Source organism: Protopterus annectens, chromosome 2.part0 (assembly GCF_019279795.1).
Source record: "Protopterus annectens isolate FY-2018-M chromosome 2.part0, PAN1.0, whole genome shotgun sequence".
In the NCBI taxonomy this organism is placed as follows: domain Eukaryota; kingdom Metazoa; phylum Chordata; order Ceratodontiformes; family Protopteridae; genus Protopterus; species Protopterus annectens.
In genome coordinates this window covers 1,305,521,323-1,305,542,465 of record NC_056728.1, presented here as the reverse complement: position 1 = coordinate 1,305,542,465, position 21,143 = coordinate 1,305,521,323, and the positions used below count along the sequence as shown (strand labels likewise).

Below are 21,143 nucleotides of genomic sequence, written 5' to 3'. Positions count from 1 at the left end.
GAAGTATTTTTTTCCCTTGAGGAGGGTGCTTGAGATTGGGTTCCTTTTGAATATGTTCAACTACAGTAATTGCAGTCATTCGAACTGCAGAACAAGTGCATGTATTCTGAGTCAGATGTTCAAGTATATGCTTGAATGTACGTCAGTCTTAAATTTAGTATTTATAAGTAGCGGAGATGTGGGAGATATATCCTGTCACATCTTGGGTGTCATAATGCTTAAAAAGTATAATGGCACGTTTCAGAATTTGATGTTATTTTAGTTGAATCAGTCCATTATTTGAGATGTTGAGACTTGCATTTTTGGGTCTAACACTTGTGAAGGCAATCACTTCATGTCAGTTAGTAGACACTCAGTACACCACAGGTGGCCTGAAGGTCATGGAGAAACAGCTGCTTCTGTTGTGTTACCTCATCCAAACATTCTTCTAGTCCATTGTGTGGTAAGTACCTAAGTATGTAAGTGAGCACAAAGACTTCTGCTGTGTACATGGTAGAGATGCTATTTGTGGGCGATAGAGCCATTATTCTCTCAGTAATTCACATCCCTGATTAGGTGGACAAGTTGGCAGATGGTCTGATATGTTCCTTCAGTCTTGGCTTATACTCATTGATTTAGAGGCCACGTGTGGTCAGGGTCCGAAAGTTGGATACCCCACAGATCAGCCTGTTTGCCACTTGGTGCAAAATGTCTCTTCCCTTTTTCTCTTCAGGTCAGCAGAGCAAGGAGAGGTAGTGGTAGATGTGTTGCATGTCCTGGGACATGAAATGTTCCTGTACTCATTCCTGTGATTCCTGCTGATTTGTACCTTATCTCAAATTTCTGGGAAGAAGGACCCAAACTCTTTCTTGTTGCCCACAGTGTCTGAGAATACTTTGATTTCATACTGTAAGAAGTCCATTGTGAAATAGGAAATGATGCTTTGATGGCAGAATTGGCAGCCACCTCTACCTCCCTGAGCTCACTAAATTTGACAGATGGGTTTTTAGAAGTGATGAAAACTGCTAGGAAGTCTTCTATTCAGCATTCTTGTACCTATAAGTGGAAAATGGTCTCATTTGTCTGGAGGGCCCAGTATTGCCCAAATTGCTCAGCTTGCAGGTAATCATGATGTATCTAAGGTGGCTGTATAATTAAAGCCTGAGTTATTACACAGTCGAAATCCATGTATCAGCTGTCTCTGAACTTCATTACCTTATGATGGACAGAGCTGTGACTCCGCATCAGCTAGTTAAGCAGTTCCTTAATGTAACATTGCAGCTCCATCCTTCTGTGGCATGTCTCTGCCCTCGGTGGAACTTGAACTTCTTAGCTAACAGGCTTGCCATCTTCCATTTGAGATTGCAAGCTCAGTGACACTAAAGTTCATATCTGTCAGAGTACTCTTCCTGGTAGTCATCACATCTTTGTGTTGTATCTTAGAGGTTCAAGCCTTTATGCATATAGAACCTTATTTGGTCCTTCACAAGGATAAAATGTTTCTTAGGACAAGCCCATATTCCCTTTAAGTAGTAGTTTCCTCAGCCATTCTCTCAGCCTCCAAGTATTCTTTGCAGTGGCAGAAACTATAGTGGAGTGAGCTGTTTGTACCTTAGATGTTCACAGCCAGCTCTCTTGTTGCCTGAAAAGGGAGCAGGAGTTTGAGAGGATAGATCAGTTGTTTGTCTTCTTTACATTAGGGAGGGAGGGAGAGAATGGCTTATGGTGCCAGATGCAATATTTTTCTATATTAGGGCTAGCAAACAACTGGCAAATGCTGTAGTCATAGCTCAGTCTACTAGAAGAGTGACTGCCTCTAGTGCTTGCTTCAAGAATAAATTATTTTGCATCCAGCATCCTGACATAGAGGGATAAAGCCCTGACTGTGGCCCTGGCAGCCTGGGTTTGATTAGTGTCTCGGGTGTCTAAAGCTATGGCAAGGGAGAATAAGCAAACCCATCCTAAAATGGAGGGCTTGCATACAGCTGCAGCTCGCAATTAATCTCTGGTGGAGGTTGGAGACATTCAAGGGGCATTGTTTTCAGGAGAGAAGGCATTGGTTGAGAACACCCATTTAATGCCCACTCCCAGACAGTACATGAGAGTAAGGAATCCAGGGCATTAAAATATCCTCCTCAGCAGAAGATATGAGTCTGTCCCATGGTGCCTCATACTCCTTATCAGCCATAATCTCAGTTAGAGAAAATCCGGGGTAGGTTTGCCAGGTTTGGTAGACCCATTGAACAATGAAGGGCATTTTGGGCTGCCTATGGTTGGCTCTGAGGAAGGCCAAAAAAATGTCTCCTTTGCAGACATATATGTCATTGCCTCTTAGTCTTTGGTATATTCCTTCTTTAATGTTTATTGTAACAACTGCAGCTTGTAGATTTGAGATACCCTTGTGAAGACAGTATTCCTGGGCTCAGCCATATATGTGTGTGTGTGTGTGTGTGTGTGTGTGTGTGTGTGTGTGTGTGTGTGTGTGTGTGTGTGTGTGTGTGTGTGTGTCTGTGTGTGTGTGTGTGTGTGTCTGTGTGTGTGTGTGTGTACTATCCTTCATCTGCTTCAACTCTAGTAGTAACTGCTTGGGATTCAGGTCACCCGAGGACTTAACGAGGAGGGTTCTTGATATTAGATTTAACAATTGTGTTCTTTCCAAAATAATTGATCTATGAGAGGAACCTTTTTGGGTCAGGAATGCTTTCCATGTATCCTACTGTGAATGAATGGCTAGAACTGCCCTCAGAAGGAGGAGTGGAGTAACTTAAACTCATTTAAAGATTGCAAACACAACAGTGATGCAAACATATATCTATTGTTATGGTGAGTACCTCACCAAGCTATTCCTTCTCTTGGAATGCATGTCTCTTTTTGGGGGATTCCACAGTTATTTTAGTATATATTCTGCTGTTTATTGCAGCCAGACGATATGACAAGTCTTGTGGCGGTTATGCTGTATGATTTCCAGAATCGCAAATTTCAAGACCGTAGTACTTCTGCGGAAGAAGAAGTCATTTTGGCTGTCCGAGAAGTAGAGAATTGTCTGTACAGGTAGTTCATAACAATGAAACTTATTTTTAACATGTTAAATGCTCTTGCATGTATATTATCACTTTATGGAATATATTTTTGAAGTCTAACATAAGAATCATAAAATATTACTGTAATTGTAAGTGATATATTCTGTAGTCACCACAGAGAAATAGATATGTATAGTAGCATGCATATACATATACACAAGACAAGAACTTTTAATTATAACAGTGACTATGTTGCAAATAATCAAAGTTGCACAGTGCATTATTTTCTGAAGAACTTTAAAGAAATGTTTGCCTTTTCTTTGTTGCTTGTCAGCCTGATAATCTTAGGTGGTCACTTATTCCCGTTGTGGGGAACAAATTAGGATCATACACATGACTTAGTGGTTTTACTAACTTTAACCTAGTCATTTTGTATCATAGATAAAATGCAATGCAACAGCTGGCTGTTTCACATTTTGTACTAACCTTTTTTGGCCTAGGGATTTACTCCCTCAGTTCTTTTTGTGGTTCTTAGCCGCCCTTACTCCCCCTTAGATGCTGGTGCAACCTTACTGTAGAACCCTACCAGATGTGTCAGCTGTAGATGTTTATTCCTCCTTCTGCTTGACTCTCCCTCCTGGACTCAGGCCAGCCTTCAGACTTGGCACCCGTGATGAAATCAGTTTCCATTCCTTACACTTCTGAGTCAGCTGTCTGAAGAAATGTTTTAATTATATGTAGGCTCACAGATGGAGTACTGTGAAAATGTGTTCATTAAATATGGGCAAGAAATATAATCACAAAGGTTAATGCGTTTTACCTAAATCCAGAAGTGTGAAAGACACAATAATAGCTGTCTGCTTAAGGCATATTGGATTTTATCCAGGGGACACCTGAGATCCATGCTGAACTTCCTTACCTACTGATTTGCAGTAGAAGTTACAGTTCATTGTATAATATATGCCCATATTGCTGCTTTGAAGAATTTTTCAGAAGCAAAGTACATGGCATTCATTTTGACATTCCCTTAATAAAATGGGCACTTACTCTTAATTATTGATAGTTTTGGCAGCAGTGTATAAAGATGTAATTTCTTTTCTTTATGCTGTATTCAGCTTTGTATACTAAGTGATAACCAAAGAACTCAGTTAATCTTTGTATACCTAATAGGCAAGACCTCATGTTGGCTGCCAGTTCTATAGCCTATCCTTTGTCTCTTCTATTTAAGAGACCTATCAAGGAATTTTATGATCCTTCTCTATGGAAAACATTCTTCATCCTCACCCTTCATAAAGGAGGAACGTCATCTGATATAACCAATTTCAGAACTATCGCCATGTTATCCGCTTTGTCAAAAATTCTGGAGAAGTGCATTCACAAGCAACTTCTTTAATATATTCTTCTGGAAAAGCTCCTGACCCCCACACAGCATGGTTTTAAACCCAACCATAGCACCACTAGCATGGCCTTATTAACTTTGATAGATACTATTAATAAAGCTAGAGACAAAGGCAAACTTGTTTCTTCTGTATTCATTGAACTCTCTAAAGCTTTTGATCTTGTCTGTCACCAAAAAATTCTCTGCCAGCTGTCTTCCCTCAGAATGTCACAACCCACACTACTATGGTTTAACAGCCACTTAACCGCTAGATAGCAGTTTGTTAAATGTCTCTGCTCTTTTTTCTCCTTTCCTTCTGTCCTGTCAATAATGGTGTGCCATAGTGTTCTATTGTCAGCCCTCTACTCTATAATATATTCACTAGCAATTTACATAAATCCTCTCAGCAAGCTTCCCTCATACAATCCAGTGATGATACTGTCCTAGTATGCTTTCCAAATATCTTCAGAGAATTACTCATGAACCCTTTAACTTTGTTGAAAGTTGGCTACAGGAGAATCACCAGCTACTAAATCACCCCCCCCCCAAAAAAAAATGCTTCTCTTTTTTCCAAAATCCCATTTTCATGAAAACAAAAACTTTAAAATGTTGTCCTTAATGCTATGATTGAAGTTATCCCACATGCAAAACTACTTGACAAGACAGCCAATGACATTATTAAATTCAATTTACTTATTTACAACAGCATCAAGAAAACCTGTCAAAAACTAACCACCCTACATAGAGTAAAGAAATGTCTTACAGACTCTGCCAAAGTAACTCAGCCTACCATTTACCTCCTGCCGTCTTTCTTGTGTGGAACCTCTGTCATGACCAACCTATAAACATCACTTAGTTCTAAACTTGAACACTGACATAACGAAGTTACCAGATTCAGTAGCAGCAAACATACCAAACCCACCACTGTTTAACATTTAAAGCACTTATCTGGCTCATGCTTTCTCAATACCTGTCTTATTTATACTCAGCTCACCCATAACCTATCTGAGCAATTAGACCCCTTTTCCAATACTGTTTTCCAAATCGTCCCCTTCTGTCTAATAGTAAACAACTGCTTACCATGTACAAACCACAGAGGGCTGCTGGGGTCAGTCTCTATTCCAATAGTATAGATAGAACTTGGAATAAAATTCCTATATCAATCAGGTCAGTTACACACCTTCATCCTTTCAAACCGTTACTAAAAGACTTCCTTTCTGCCTCCTGGCTTTGCCCCTGTTCCACATGTCGGACATAACTCTCAAATACCCTTCACCTCCTTTCTTATAACTTCCTTTAAAGAACTAAATCACTTAACTTTCTTATCCCCTTCTAATACAAAACTTTATTGTACTTCTTAAACTACTATATTTACTTCTAATTAGCACAACCAAATTACTATTCCATCACTTCTTCTCTGTTAACAATCAAACTTGCTTAGCTCCTCAAATACCTCACTCTATTGTATTTCCTAAATTACTCCTACCTGTTCTATATATCACACTTCTATTGGTAAAGTATCAGCACTAGGCTTATAAATTTAATGTTTGTGAAGATCAGTACAAATTTATTATACTGTTATTCCATGTATTCACTGAACCTGCATTATAACATCTGTTACTGTAAGTATTGATTGTGTTAAATAGGATACCTTGGAACTTTTCTCCCCAGGTCTCTGCTGAGAAAGGGCACCTGTGCCCAATTGGACTTTTCCAGTAAACAGGTATCAGTAAATAAATATAAATAAATAAAGAAGCAGCCATGCCAGTATATTATACCAGAGAAACACAAAATATTTACCTGAAATCTTAATGTATAACTATATACTAATTGTTTAACACCTTTATTACATTTTACATTATATGCAATGAAAAATGTACGAGAGAGAAAAAAAGAAACTTTAACAAATAGTTTTCATTTTCATGCATTATGCATACATGTTTCCTTTTAACAACTATTATTCACTGCAACATTACAATAAGCTCTCAGTTAACCGGCACCCACTGGGATTGGTAGATGCCGGATAACTGAAGTTTCTGGTTGCTTGAGAGCTACTATTAAAAACAGGCCTGGCTAATACTGTTCCCTATACTATTTGTTTGGTTTGACTTGTTCTCAGGTTGGAGAGAGAGGGAATTTATTCCTATCTTCCGTTTTAAAACTCTAAAGCTCTAGAAACATAAGGTATGTTTCTGTGAACAGAAGGTGCAATACACGAAAACTGTACTGTAATTCTTTGAATTTTTTTTTTGTGCCGTTGCTTGAGTTCCAGTTAACTGAAAGTTTACTGTACATAAATTGCTCAGTTCCTGCCTTCCCTTAAATGCCATTCCCCCTTCTGAACTTTATTCTGCATATATTCTTGCTACAAATTCCATTTATTTCTATGCAATATGCCCATTCCCTTTTCTAACCAACTCTTTTATCCCCTTAATAATACTTGGTTCTCCAATTACAGTTGGTTTTAATTTCTGTTTTCTAGTAGCAGAGCATGCATCCCAGCTCAAAGTAATCATTTACTTACTTAATTATAGCCAATTTCTCCCCCACCATTTCTGACAAAGTACTATGTAGGTCATTTTTGAATCTGCTGCCTCGTCATATTCCCCCCAAAACGTGTTTCAAATTACCTCTGTAACATCACACCTCCAGTGTTTACTATCTCCTTGACAAAAATTCTCTGAAGTCTACTTGAGGTTTAAAAATATCTGTGCAGGCACTTCCAAGCAAAAATCCTAAACCTTCTGGACTTTATTGCATAGTTGGGAGCCATAGAAATGTCCTTTCATTATTCTTTTGTAAACTGTCTTTTCATTCTGTCTTCCTGAATTTGAAGCTCTTAACTATTCCACTATTTCTCCTCTGTCTCATTTCTCAGATTATTTTGATTTCCCCCATTGAAGCTTAGTAAACATTGTATTATTCTACTTTTGGGGGTTGGAGTAAGTGTTTATTACAACAAATATGTTTTTCTGACTACTGCTTTGAGGTTTCAGTGGGAATCAGACATCATTTCCGGCTTAACCATGGCACAACATACCTGTTCCTCAGTTTTTACTTCTTTCAGCCACAAAAAGAAGAAAATTTTTAGACAGTCTTGTCACCACTTCAGGCTACTAAAGTGCCTCAGATGCAGGTGGGTGACAGTTCCGTGCCCAAAACTGGTTCCTGAGACCATTCATCTTTTTCCCTCCCACTGGTACAGTCCCTACAGCCCCCATGGACTGGGGGTAGACATGTCCTCTGCAGCTGCTGGGCGTGTCCCTGGTGAGCAAGGGAGACCCACTCCTGTCAGTCCTGGGAGAAGGGCAGCGAATGTCACTGTGCCTAGCCATAAAGTTATGCCCATCCCTAGGGAAGGTTTTCCTTACAAAAGTGGGTCTCTTCAAAAATTCATGTCATAAAGAAACAAAAACTTAGATATATCTCTCGTGTTCTTCTTTCTCCATTACTCTGAACAGGACGGATTTATTGGGCTTTTGAAATAAAAAAAGCAACTTGAACTGACAAGTTCAAGTTGCTGTTTTTTTATTTCTTCATTCATCAAATTGTGGATTAATAAAGGTTTTGTGAGGTTACCTGTTATGTTACCTTAGTGCCTTTTTGTTTACTAGTTATTTCCCATTTGTATTTTCTAGTAATGTTAGATTTAAAAGATGAGTATCATTGCATTATTATAGATGCCAGTTCAGACGTTTCTTTAGGTTTTCTGTGTCTGTATCACATTGTTAATTCTCTGCATTACCCTTTAGTCTGTCCACTGTTCCAAAGTTATTCACAAAGTGTGTAGCTCCTGTGATAGCCTCCTGCAGATTGCATGGTATTGACATTGTTCCTTATTTAGATGATTTACTTATCTTTGCAGAGTTTTTTTTTTTTTGTTTGTTTGTTCAAAACGTCAGGGATCTGTGTATTGGGTGAGGGATCTCCTACACAGACTAGGGTTCCAGGAGAACTTAAAGTATTCTCTGACTCCTTCCCACAAGATTGTTTTCCTGGGGTGTCTCTTCTACACCTCAAGTCAAAAGAGTTTTTTTTCCACAGCAAAATGTAGATCTGTATCTAGATTTATTCTTGTTTTTTTCTCCACTCAAACTTCTTTCTCCACAAGGGAATTCCTCAAGACTCTGTGTCTTATAGCATTTATGATTCTAATGATATATTTTGCAAGACTCTGTATGAGAAAAATCCAGGGCATCTGATAACTATATGGTCTTAGTATCAACATCCCTGACATTTTAGATTCCAATTTTGGGGTTGTGAAAAGAGAGCTATTTCAGTGCAGACACTAAATTTCTGAAAATCTAGGTCCCCCTGTCTATTCCAGCACAGTCAGTCACAACAGACTGGGAATCACAGGTGAACAGTAGTCTCTCCTTTGATAACCACATTGCCACAGTGATCAGGAAGTCCTTCTATGTGGCACACCTCATCACAAAAGGTTTATCATCCAGAAAAAAGGAGGTCACTGTTCCTCTCTACTCATCCCTCATTAGACCTATTATAGAATGCAACGCCCTGTTTGTGGTTATGTACCTCACAAGACATCTGCAACAACTGGACAGACCGCAGAAATACCTCACAAAGAGGATCACTGACCTCAAACGGATGCCCTTCGCAGACCATCTCAAAAAACTCCAGTTCTACTCCGTCGCATATCGCCTACTCAGAGGTGATCTCTGCCTAACATACAAAGCCCATGTCAAACCCAGAGCAGTTGGACATGCTACACTTAAGGAAGTCCCAATCCCTCCGAGCCACACGTTCCAGGGACCTAAACCTTGTCATCACTATAAACAGAACATGCTGGAGGGATAGGTTCCTGTCCCAGAGACTTCCCTTACTCTGGAACAGACTACCCATTCATGTCAAACAGAGCACCTCATTGGCCCTCTTTATGAAAAATCTTGATGATTGGGTGGGGACTAGGAAATTCACCCCAGGGATCACTTCTGTGGCTCTGCTCGACAGGGGCACAGGAAAAGAAATGTTTGCTTGGCGAAAGCCAGGGAATCTTTATGGCTAGGCTTATATAGGCCCTAGGGCCATTAGCCTAGTACCCACCTATGAACCTATGAACTTTGCTTGGGGAGCAGTGCTTACAGAGATAAACATACATGTTCATTGGGACAGAAAAGACAGACCAAAACCCTGAAACATAAAATGGGTGTTGCCACTTATAAATGCTGTCAGATCTCTCAAACATCTGTTGTCCCCAGGACCTCTTTAAGTGTTTATAAACAGCACCACAGTGATGTAGATGAATAAGAAAGGGGGAACCAGATCCTATCCTCTGTGCAGTCTAGTCATGGTAGCCTAGGGTGTAGCTTTTCTGTACAGTCTCACTCTACAGGCATCTTAAATACTCTCAGAGCAAGGCTGTGTTACAGACAAACTGAAAGGTCTGAAGGACTTATCGCTCAAATCGTTTTTCTTATATATCCTTAACAGGATGTGACCAATATAGCAAAGGCTACTGCAGCAGTGATTATTCAAACACCTACTGTTATAGTAAGTTTACTTGCACAATTGTATTTTTTCCATGTTTGGGTCTAGATATCCAGGTGAGTTAGGATAGCAACAATAATTTTTATTACTTGTTACTAAAATGTTTGCTTTTCTTCTGTCAGACTGTAGCTTCTGTCCTGCATTCTGACCATTGTTGTCTGCGACTTTTTCCTCCTTTTTCCCATCTGAAGTTAATCAGGAAGATAAGTAAAAATGTTGTTGTTGGGTTAGTTTCATACATTGCTGTTTTTTATTTATTCATTTTATTTTTTTGTTAGTCTTCCATTGCACTTCTGTTTTTAGTGCTTTGGGTGTTTCCAGAAGACTACCTTGAAATCATCTTAAACCCTTAGTCACTGTCCAAATTATTAAATCTGTGTAATTTGTGGTATAGAAGAACATCAGGGATACACCTGCATGGTCATCTGCACAAGGTGTGCAATACTTTTTTTAATGTTTGTAGTTTTACACCTCAGATGCTGGGTTATACTTACACAGGATAGTGTGTTTTTGTGTAGTCACAGGTGATTCTTTATCTGACATTGCCTGATGCTGGAGGATCTGAAATCTCCAACGGTAATGGGGTGTATGAGCTGACATCATCATACAGAGTATAATCTGGATAGAGGGAATGTGACCACTCTATCCCCTACATAGGCCATGGAGACAGCCTGTCTGCCTGCAGACACCCATGAAGCATACACAACACGGGGAGGACAGGTTACTGGGGACAATAGCAATCAGAGGACCTGTAGTACCCCTGGTAGACATGTCAGAATCTGCCGTTAGCACTCATGGGCAGAGAGGTGCACACAAGGGGAGGATAATGATACTCACTAGAGACATGTTTACTGCTGTCCCCTGAGGTTGGTGTGTCAGCGGCCACAATCTAGCATATGTGCAAGGCTATCATGGAGACACAGGCTAGTGCTACGGCAGCTATGGTGGAGTTAGTGAGGGTGATGCAGGATGTGTGAGATGACCTATGGAAGTGCATAATGTGTTGGAGCTTTTATCCTATGGCCTCTGTGGAAGAGTTTTTTTTTTTTTTTTTTTTTGACTAAATCCAGTAAACAAAAGCAAAATAAAATAAAATAAGTCTGATGAGGCTTTACTTGAGGTGGAAAGTGTTGTTCCGATCTGTGCAAGTGCCAATGGAGTTGACCAGATCATCACACATAAGCAGCTGGCAGAGGTGGTTGAGGAGATGATCAGTCACAGCCTAGATGCCTGCATTGGCCAACTTGAGAGCCCCGACCTGGTCCTGATTATGTTGCATCCCTCCTGCCAGTAGCTGCTTCATCTTAGCCAGACCCCAGTGGTGAAGCTGCCCAAGGAGGTGTATTGCATCTTTCTGTGTCATGCATAGGCAGGGAGGTACTCTAGGCAACCCACCCAATTTCCGATCCAGGTGTTCCATACACTTTTTTGTTAATTCTCTTCCCTGTTTGTTGTCTAATCCACTCCATCACCATTGTCTTTCCTTTGTGTGCCCAGTGTTTGCCTTCTCTGTGTGTTTGTGTACCTCTGCTAACTCTTGTAACCCTGTTTCCATTCCCTTAACTTTCCTTAACTCCTTCCCCACTTACCCTTCTTTGCATACCTCTCAACTGTCCATGATTGTCATGGACGACCCAGATTTTGAATCACATTTTGCCCAGTCACAGCTAATCATTACAGTTATTCACTTCCTGTACTTCACAAAATGCATGCTAGTTCATATGTATTTATTAATTTTGTCCAATTTTCAAGTTAATACCATTGATATTTTAGAGTGATTCCTTCATTTTGTTAATTTGTCAACTGTCATTTCTGGATTTCTCCCTAATTATTGGTAGTAACAGGTTGAGAGATATGTTTCTTGGAAAATATAAAATGGGCATCTGTCCCCCAAAAAGTTTATATTGGCAAAGGCTCTTGCCACCCCCATAGTGCCTTTTTTAGGCAAGGCTCAAATTCTAAACCTACCACCCTAGAACACCAAAAAGGAAAAAAACTAAGGGTAATGCTGCTCAATGCCAGAAGTCTCAATCTCAAGATGCACGCACTCGAGGCCCTTCTCAATATGGAGAACATCGATGTCTGTGCTGTGACAGAAACCTGGTTCAAGGCTCCTGAGAGCACCCCAGCACTAACAGGTTTCACCTCATATCATGCCCGCCCCAAAATCCGGACAACACCAAGAAAGGAGGGTGTCCATATTCATAAAGGACACCCACACCTCAAGGTTGGTGGCAACGCACGATGCATCGGAGACCATCCAGGTGCAATTAACCATAGGCAAGACTGCTCTGCAATTTGTAGCATGTTACAGGCCACCCTCTCAAACTCAGGAACCTCACATGGCCTTCCTGAAAACATTGGAGGGATAAATGTATCTCCAAACACCATCATACTAGGTGACTTCAACTACCCTAATATAGACTGGGAACACTACTCAAGCCCGAACACTCTAACCCAAAGATTCCTGGAGTTCATAAACTCAAATGCCATGGAACAACTAGTCACCATCCCCACAAGAGGTGTAAACATACTTGATCTCATCATCACGAACATGGGATCAAAATGTTCAACACCGGAAGTATACCCTCACTGGTGAGATCAGATCATAAACTAATCTCGCTGGAGGTCCTCATCCCGCCCCACCTGAAACAAAAAGACCACAGTGAAAAACTTCTCAAAAGCCGATTTCACACTTCTAAAAACTAGTGTGGTCTCCTTTAAGGCCCCTGAGCCAGTGGTAAACATTACTCAAACCGCTGAATCACTTACAAATGCCTTCTACCAGCACCTACAGGACTGCATGGATCAGGCAATCCCAAACAAAACTAAGACTCTCTGTACCAAAGGCAAGCGTCCAGTCTGGTGGACCCCAGCCATAAACAAGCTCTACAACAAAAGGAGGAAGCTACTACAAGATAGAGCAAAATCCTTGAAAGGTAAGACACCTTTGATCATTATAAGTAAAAACTAAGAGCTCTCATAAAATCATCCAAGGCAAATTTTGAGAGAAAAATCGCCAAGGACTCTAAAGACAATCATAAGGCCTTCTTTAGCTATGTTAGAAACCTAGGAGGAAACTCCCAGATATGCTCAGAATTAGTTCAAAATGATGTGAAAATTACTGAACCTACACACATTGCTAACATACTGGCTGACAGGTTCAGTGCAAACTTCTCCCCCCCCCCAAAAGGAGAGATATCTATTCCAGAGGATTGTAGCCCCCCAAACATCTCCAACGCCCAGGTGAGAACTGCCCTCACTAACGCAAAACACAGCATCCATGGGACTGGATGGTGTCCCCGGCTGTGTGCTTCATGAACTCAACGAGGAATTAAACCCACAGTTAGGACAGCTGTTTAATCTTAGCCTCACCTCAGGATACGTACCCAAGGAGTGGTGCACGGCGACTGTGGTCCCACTTCATAAGGGCGGTGCCTCCACAGACCCTGGAAATTACCGCCCCATTAGCTTGACAAGCCTTATCTGCAAAGCCATGGAGAGGATCATAATGGAACTCATAAATAAAGACATAGGGAACTTGCAGACTTTGGATCCAACCCAGTTTGGCTTTGTCAAAGGCAGATCCTGCCTCTTAAACTTGGTTGACTTTTCGAGACAGTCACCAAGGCCATTGATGAGGGAAAGGCAGTCCATACAGCCTACCTCGACCTGGCAAAGGCCTTCACACAATACCCCACTCAGGTATCATCGAAAAACTCATCAGCTTGAATGTAAACCCATACATCACAAGATGGGTTGCAAACTGGCTGCGACAGAACCCACAGGGTCAGAGTTGCTGGAGCCATGTCAGACTCAAAGCCTGTCACAAGTGGTGTCCCACAGGGCTCAGTCCTGGGTCCACTCTTGTTCGGCATCTACTTTTCTGAAGTACAAGCAAACACAGGAGGGTTATGGCTGACAAAGTTTGCAGATGACTGCAAACTGGGCCATAGTCGAAAACACATCTGACACAGATATCCTCCAGAAGGGCCTCACAGAAATGGATAACTGGTGCCAGAGCCATGGCCTGAAGTTAAACGCCAAAAATGCATAGTCATACCCTTCGGGAAAAACAAGGTTACCCCTAGCTACCATATAGGTGACAATCCACTGAGCACAGAAAAGTCATCAGGGATCTGGGGACCCAAGTTGACAGTAGTCTTTCGCTTGACACTCATGTTGCTAAAGTAGTTAGGAAAACCTTCTATATCGCCCACCTGATCATGAAGGGATTCACATCTAGATCAAGGGAGGTCATCGTCCCCTGTACTCATCACTCATTAGACCTATGATTGAGTACAATGCCCGTTCGAATGTATCTGACCAGACACCTGATGCAGCTTGAAAGGCCCCAAAAGTTCCTCACCAAAAGGATAAAGGGTCTCAAAAATATGTCTTATGCTGCCCGACTGAAAGAACTCCAGCTTTATTCAGTCTCATACCGCTTGCTCAGAGGTGACCTGTGCCTGACATATAAGGCCATGTCAAACCCAGATTTGATGAATATGCTTCACCTCAAAAATCTAGATCCCTCAGAACCACAAGGGCGGAGACTTAAACCTTGACACGGTTATAAATAGAACGTGCTGGAGGGACAGATTCATCACCCAGAGACTCCCTATGCTGTGGAACAAAATCCCGGTACATGTGAGGCAGAGCACCTCGCTGGCCTTGTTCAAGAGGAATCTTGACCAATGGATGGGAGATCGCAGATATACCCCAGGGATTACTTCAGTGTCACTGCTTGACAGAGGCACAGAAAAATGATAGGCATAGTTTTTATTCAAACTAAAGGGGTGGCGAAAGCCACATAACTATGGGCTAGGCTTATAAATGCCCTTGGGCAGATAGCCTAGTATGAACCTATGAACCTATATTACCTTAAATTTCTCTCCCCATCCTATTCATCCAGTAACAGTTTCTCATATGTGCTTCCCTCTCCTTGGCTTCCCCCATTAACGTACTGCACTATACTCCCCATTTCTATCCTTTAATGTGATCAAAAAGTAGATATAAATAATGCTGTGACCCTTTTCATGATAATGAATATCTTCTGCGCACAGGAATCTGCTGAGCCACACCAATGCACATTCACATGCTGTATTCCTTGGAGTTCATCAGTGCTTCCAATAAGGGATACCATAGACCCTACTCTGTCAGCTATCATGTTTCTTAATGAGCTACTATTTGTACTCAGTTTTTCAAGTTTGTTAATCATTAATGACCCCAGAGCTGCTTTGTGCCTACTAAGTAATTAGCAGCTGACAAGGTGCAATAATGCCCACCATGTTTCTGAATCCTAGGGCCTATCCTTCCTGGACTGATTCCATTATTTTCAGACTTGACACAGAGTACAAGAAAATAAATTACTCATGTTACTCATCTGGTGAAATGTGTGTGTGTGTGTGTGTGTGTGTGTGTGTGTGTGTGTGTGTGTGTGTGTGTGTGTGTGTGTGTGTGTGTGTGTGCACATATACACTCACACACATGTGACACAGACCAAAGGGAAAAGAGGGCACACTCAGAGACAAATATGTAAAAACTACAAGAAAAGACCCAGCCAAGCTAGAGTCTATACTTTGCAATACTTTAAACCCCCTATACTGGACTTCCTGTAGTTGAAGTCCCTGAGATATATACAAATGACCCATTTAGGATATACCAGTGTTTCAACTACATGGCTTCTGAATGCCCATGACTTTTTACTTTTTATTTTTTAAAGTCTTTACTGGTGTACTTAAACCAATAAAGCCAAATCCCCACTAAGTGTAAACATGCCATGTTTTACCTCTTTTCATCAGGCCAGCATAAGTGAATTATTTGGCCATACTTCAGAAACATAGAGCTCAAAAATAAGCATGGTGCCCTTAAACATAAGGGTGACTGAAAAGTATCTCAAGTAATAACCAAATCAAAGGGTAAACTGGGCACACAGACAAGCCATTAAGTAAAAAACTACAAGAAAGACCCAGCGAAGTTGGAGTCTTTACTTTGTATTACCGTAAACCTCCTGTAGTGGGGGAAATGTACACACACACACGCATATATGTGTGTAAGTGTATGTGTATATATATATATATATATATATTATATATATATATATATATATATATATATATATATATATGTGTGTGTGTGTGTGTGTGTGTGTGTGTGTGTGTTTTGTGTGTGTGTATATGTTTCTACACATTCATAAGTGTCTATTTATCTGTATGTAGATATGTATGTATGTGTGTGTCTGTGTATCTACCTATATGTGTGTGTATATATATATATATATATATATATATATATATATATATATATATATAGATAGATAGATAGATATGCATGTGTAGTCTGTAAGAACAAATCAAATTAGTTTTAGCACTTGAATTTGCTTATTCATGATCAGCACTTGTTCAGAACTTGTAAGCACTAAATAACCTACTAATTACTACAGCACTCAACCTTCCTCATTACTTAGAGTAAAACAGTTTTGGTACTTACTTTCCTCACTTGCTTAGAGAAAAACAGCTCTTGTGCTCACTTTCCTCACTTATATAGAGGAAAATAGTTTTTTATTCAGGCATGTCCAAGGGTCAGCTCCCAGTGTTCTCTCCTGTCTATCTGATGAATCTGGGCATCTTGGTGCAATGTAGAAATTGCCTCATGTACACAGACAACCCTCTCCTCCTACCACCCAACACTACAACCTGTGAGAGATGCACTTATCTAGCCAAACTGGAGGTAAAGCTCTCTACAATCAAGACTGAACTTGACAGTCAAGAGGAGAAGGTAAACACTTGCACCACACCACACTCATCACATAGTCTCACTAAATCTACACCACCAAAATCCACACATAGAATCACAAAAACATTTGCGGTGGCTCTCAATAATAATCTGCTCAAGCAACTGAGACCTCCAAAGCAGAAATGCAAGCAACATCCAACCCCCAACACAACCCAAATGACACATAGCCCGCAGACTCAGTGTACCACTCAACCACAGCCAATAAGGCAAAACAACGTACCCAACATACTAGTCATAGGTGACTCTATAGTCAGGCACACTGATGTCCCACTCACCAGGCTAAACAAGGAGAGGGTTACTGTCAGCTGCCTGTCGGTTGCCAGGATCCGCCACATAACCCACACACTCAGGTCATTCCACAACAAATACAAATATGACTCTGTCATTGTCCATGTTGGTGCGAATGACCTGAGATGTACCTCCCTGGACTACATTTATTTATTTTATTTTATTTATTTTACATTTGTTGACCGGGCTGGTCCAACTGGATATATGTCCATTTTCAGCAGAGGCCCAGGGAGAAAAGCTCCAAGTGAAAAAACATTAAACATTAAAAAGTTACAAATATATCTCAGAGAAAAAATAATAATAACATAATAGTATTTTTACAGAGGCTACAGTAAGCAAATAAGAACATCAAAGGGTATTCAAATTGAATAGTAAGATTTTGAAAAGATTTGTAAGCAAGATAAATGAGAGTACTAGGAACAAAATGCAAGCTAGTCAGGGTTAGAACAGGGGCAGAGCCAGTGAGTTAAGAGGTGAGTTTTGAGTTGGGGTTTGAAGCTGGGAAAAGAGGAGATAGCAGTGAGGTTGGCAGGAAGGGAGTTCCAGGCTTTTCCAATTGTACAAGGAGTCGCCTGCTAAGTTGTTGGATTTACAGGTAGATATTAGAAGTTTGTTAGAAGAACGTAGGCTTTTGAGATTACAATAAGGACTAATAAGGGTAGTGAGTATACGGGTGTTGGTAGGTTTGTAGAGGATTTTATGGGCTAAGGAGAGCTGGTGAAATAAGATGAGATTTTGCAGCTCAAGCCATCCCAATTGTTTTAAGTTTAAGCATTGGTGAAGGTGGAGACAGTGGCAAATCTGGCAATACTGTTGTAGGCAACAGTCAGTTTGGAGAGGTTAGTTTTGGACAAATATGTATAGATGGGGGAGGCGTAAAGGAGGGTAGAAATCAGATGGGTATGGTCAATGGAAGTTCTGGCAAGTGGTGTAATTAATGGTTTAATTCTAAACAGGGAGCCAAGTTTTCTGTTGACTAATTTTATTGTGCTGTTAATGTGAGAGTCAAAGCAAAGGTTGTTGTCTATCTCTACTCCGAGGAGCCTGGTGGAGGGGTCAGGAGATATGTAGGTGCGATTACTAGACAAAGACAGAGAAGTTGAGTGGAGAGGACTTTCGGGTGGGGGAGAAAAGTAACAGTTTGGTTTTCTTGGGGTTTAAGATTAATCATCTTTTTAAGAACCATTTTTCAACATTTTGGGAAGTCTGTTGGGTGATAGAGTGCAGTTCAGAGGGGGATGAGACAGAACAAATCAAAGTAGAATCATCAGCATATTGTATACAGGTAGCAGAGGACAAACTAGTATGTAGATCATTAATGAAAATAGAGAACAGAAGGGGGCCAAGTATTGATCCTTGGGGGACTCCAAGGGTAATAGGTAGGAGGTTGGATAAGCTGTTTTTCCAGCGCACTGCCTGTTGTCTGTTATGAAAATATGATTTGAACCATTTTATTGCTCCAAAGTCAAGAGCAAACGTTTTAAGTATGTTTAACAGTATCTGGTGGTTGACCATATCAAAGACTTTGGATAGGTCAATAAAGAGAGCAGAGGTAAGTATGTTATTGTTCCGGTTTTTGTTGATGCAGTCAGTAAAGTAAAGGAGGGCTGAAGTGTTGCTGTGGTAAGGCCTGAAGCCATGTTGACAGTCAACTAGTAGATTGTGATTTAACAGGTGTTTAAGAAATTGTTTTTGGATGCATTTCTCCATCATTTTAGCTAAGGGGTGAGTAAGGCTATGGAACGGTAGTTTGAGAGTTCTGTAGAGATCCCACCTTTATGCAGGGGAATTATATGTGAAATTTTCCAAAGTGAAGGAACGCAGCCTTCAGCAATGGTTCTGTTATTCAGAATGGAAGTGGGATAGGCTATTGGCTGCAATTTTTAGATACTGAGCTGGTAGAAGGTCAGCAGAAGGAGAGGAGGTTTTAAGTTTGTGGAGAAGAGAACAGATAAGTGAAGTGGGTACAGGTTGCAGTTGAAAAGTGGAATAGAAGTGTTAGAGGAGGATTGAGAAGAGATATTTCGGGCTAGTTGGTTAGCTAGAGACTGGACAGTTTCAGAGAAGAAGGTATTGAAGGCATCAGCAGTTTGTTTTGGGTTGTTTTGAGAAGTGCCTAAGGGGCATGAGGTGTCATTGTGGCCAGGCTTTAAGAGAGAATTTATGCCTGCCCAGAACTTTTGTGGATTTTGTTGGTTAGCTTGTTGTAAATGGCAGTAGTAGTTTCTTTTATCTAGAAGTACAGCTTTTTTAGTGGAGTTTCTTACTTGTCTAAAGTTAAGTTGGTCAGAGGGATCTTTAGTGCTACGAAATTTGGTCCAGAGTTTATTTTTCAGGAGAATTTTATGCCTTGTATCTTTTGAGAGCCAAGGGGCAGGTTTTGAGTTAATTCTAATAGATCTTAAGGGAGCATGAGAGTCTAGGATAGAAAGGAACCTGGCGTTGAAGTAAGCTACAGCATCATCCAGTGGCAGTTGTTTAAGAGGAGACCAGTTGCAAGCATTTAGTTCTGTAAGGAAGCTTTCAGGGTTAAAGTTTTTATTTGATCTGACCATTTTGTATTTGGTTAGGTTAGGGGTAGTAGTTTTATGTCTGATTAGATAAGTAAGGGCGTGGTCACTTAAATCATCAGGTAGTATCCCTACTGTATAAGTTTGGGAGTGACTATTTATCAGAATCCAGTCCAATATGCTTTCTTTGTTGTTAGTTTTGCTAGTTCTGGTTGGGGCTTGAATGGTTTGTGAAAAACTGTGAAGATTTAAGAGGGTGGGAGGGTCTGTAGAGGTACAGTTTTTCCAGTCTATATTAACATCGTCTAGCACTATGGTTTCTTGCGGGAATTGAGTAGAAAGCCAGCTAAGGATCTCTTCTAGGGAACTAATATTATTTCCAGGGGGAAGGTAGGTGCAGACAAGGGAGCCCGCAGGATTTTTTGCAGGGGGGTGCAAACCCAAGTTCTGCCCATGAAGCCCCACCCCCTCTGCTGCCCCACCCACTCAGCCCCACCCCCTGCCCATGCAGCCATTCCAGTGTCCCATTATTGACTATTTCTCCCCATTTCTCATAGACACTGTTCAAATCTCTCAGTGTGCATACTGTTTTATGCTTTACTTCTACAATGATTACAGATATCTGGATTTCATTTACAACTTTTATTTAAAATTTTATAGCACAAACACTAATAGACATTTACTAAATCTAAACAAAGCAATAGTCTTACAATGAAAACAGACTTAGCATTAAAACTTCTCTACCTTTGAAACCCACATTCACTGAAACAGCATCGAAACCCACATTCAACGAACATGCATCTGGCCAGTGGCAGGGTAAGTTTACCTTTGGCCTGTTTCCAAATCATAGGCTCCTTGCACACATTTTTAGAACCATGCAAAAGTTCTTTGATTCACCTTCCTGACTGTATTAATTATACTACATAATAATTGAATTATATCCCTTGTATAATACAGCACCACTTGTTAAGAGTGTGTTTTAAATTTATAGTTCTGAGCATTTTTCCTTTAAGCAATGAAACAAATTATATGAACCAATAATGACAACCTGCCCAATTCAGAGCAAGTTGGTATACTGCAATAGGGAATGGGTGGCAGGCTGAGAAACAGGTTCATAGTTATTAGGTGTCTCATCCAAAGGAGGACATTCTAAGAACTGCAGTACCATACCCCCCTTAAAATACAAATGTACATGCTGTATGAATAGAACCTACAGCCCTTTGCATCAAGATGCAAGTATGCTACCTGCTGTGCTAACACTGCTTTAAAATTCTATACTACAATAATGATACCATTTGCTAAACAAAACAGTTGCACATTTTAAGCAGATTTAGCATGAGCAGCAGTAACCTTTGCTTCCCTTAAAGCTCACAATTCCTTGAAAATGCACTTGAAAATAAATTCCACCTGTTAGAGCTAACTAGGGCATTTCTCTCTCTCTCTCTGACTCTGTCACACACACACACACACACACACACACACACACACACACACACACACACACACACACACGCACACACACACCTCAACTTCTTAGTGCAAGAAATACATAAACAGATTTTTTCAAAATTACAACTGTAAACTCTGTGTGACCATGGTGTGTGTTTGTTTTTGACAGAGAGGTATAAAGGAACTCATGGCTATGTATATAGTTGAATCTCT

The 21,143-nt window shown here is 40.5% G+C and overlaps 1 protein-coding gene across 1 annotated transcript in view; it reads left to right on the top strand.

Annotated features, from left to right (window-relative positions):
* Positions 1-21,143, top strand: part of NSUN7 (NOP2/Sun RNA methyltransferase family member 7) — a 1,092,683-nt gene that overhangs the window by 335,211 nt on the left and 736,329 nt on the right. Inside the window, exons 3-4 of the mRNA XM_044061490.1 lie at positions 1,971-1,987; positions 2,904-3,030. Coding sequence (XP_043917425.1) covers positions 1,971-1,987; positions 2,904-3,030 — 144 coding nt within the window. The remainder of the gene's footprint in view (positions 1-1,970; positions 1,988-2,903; positions 3,031-21,143) is intronic.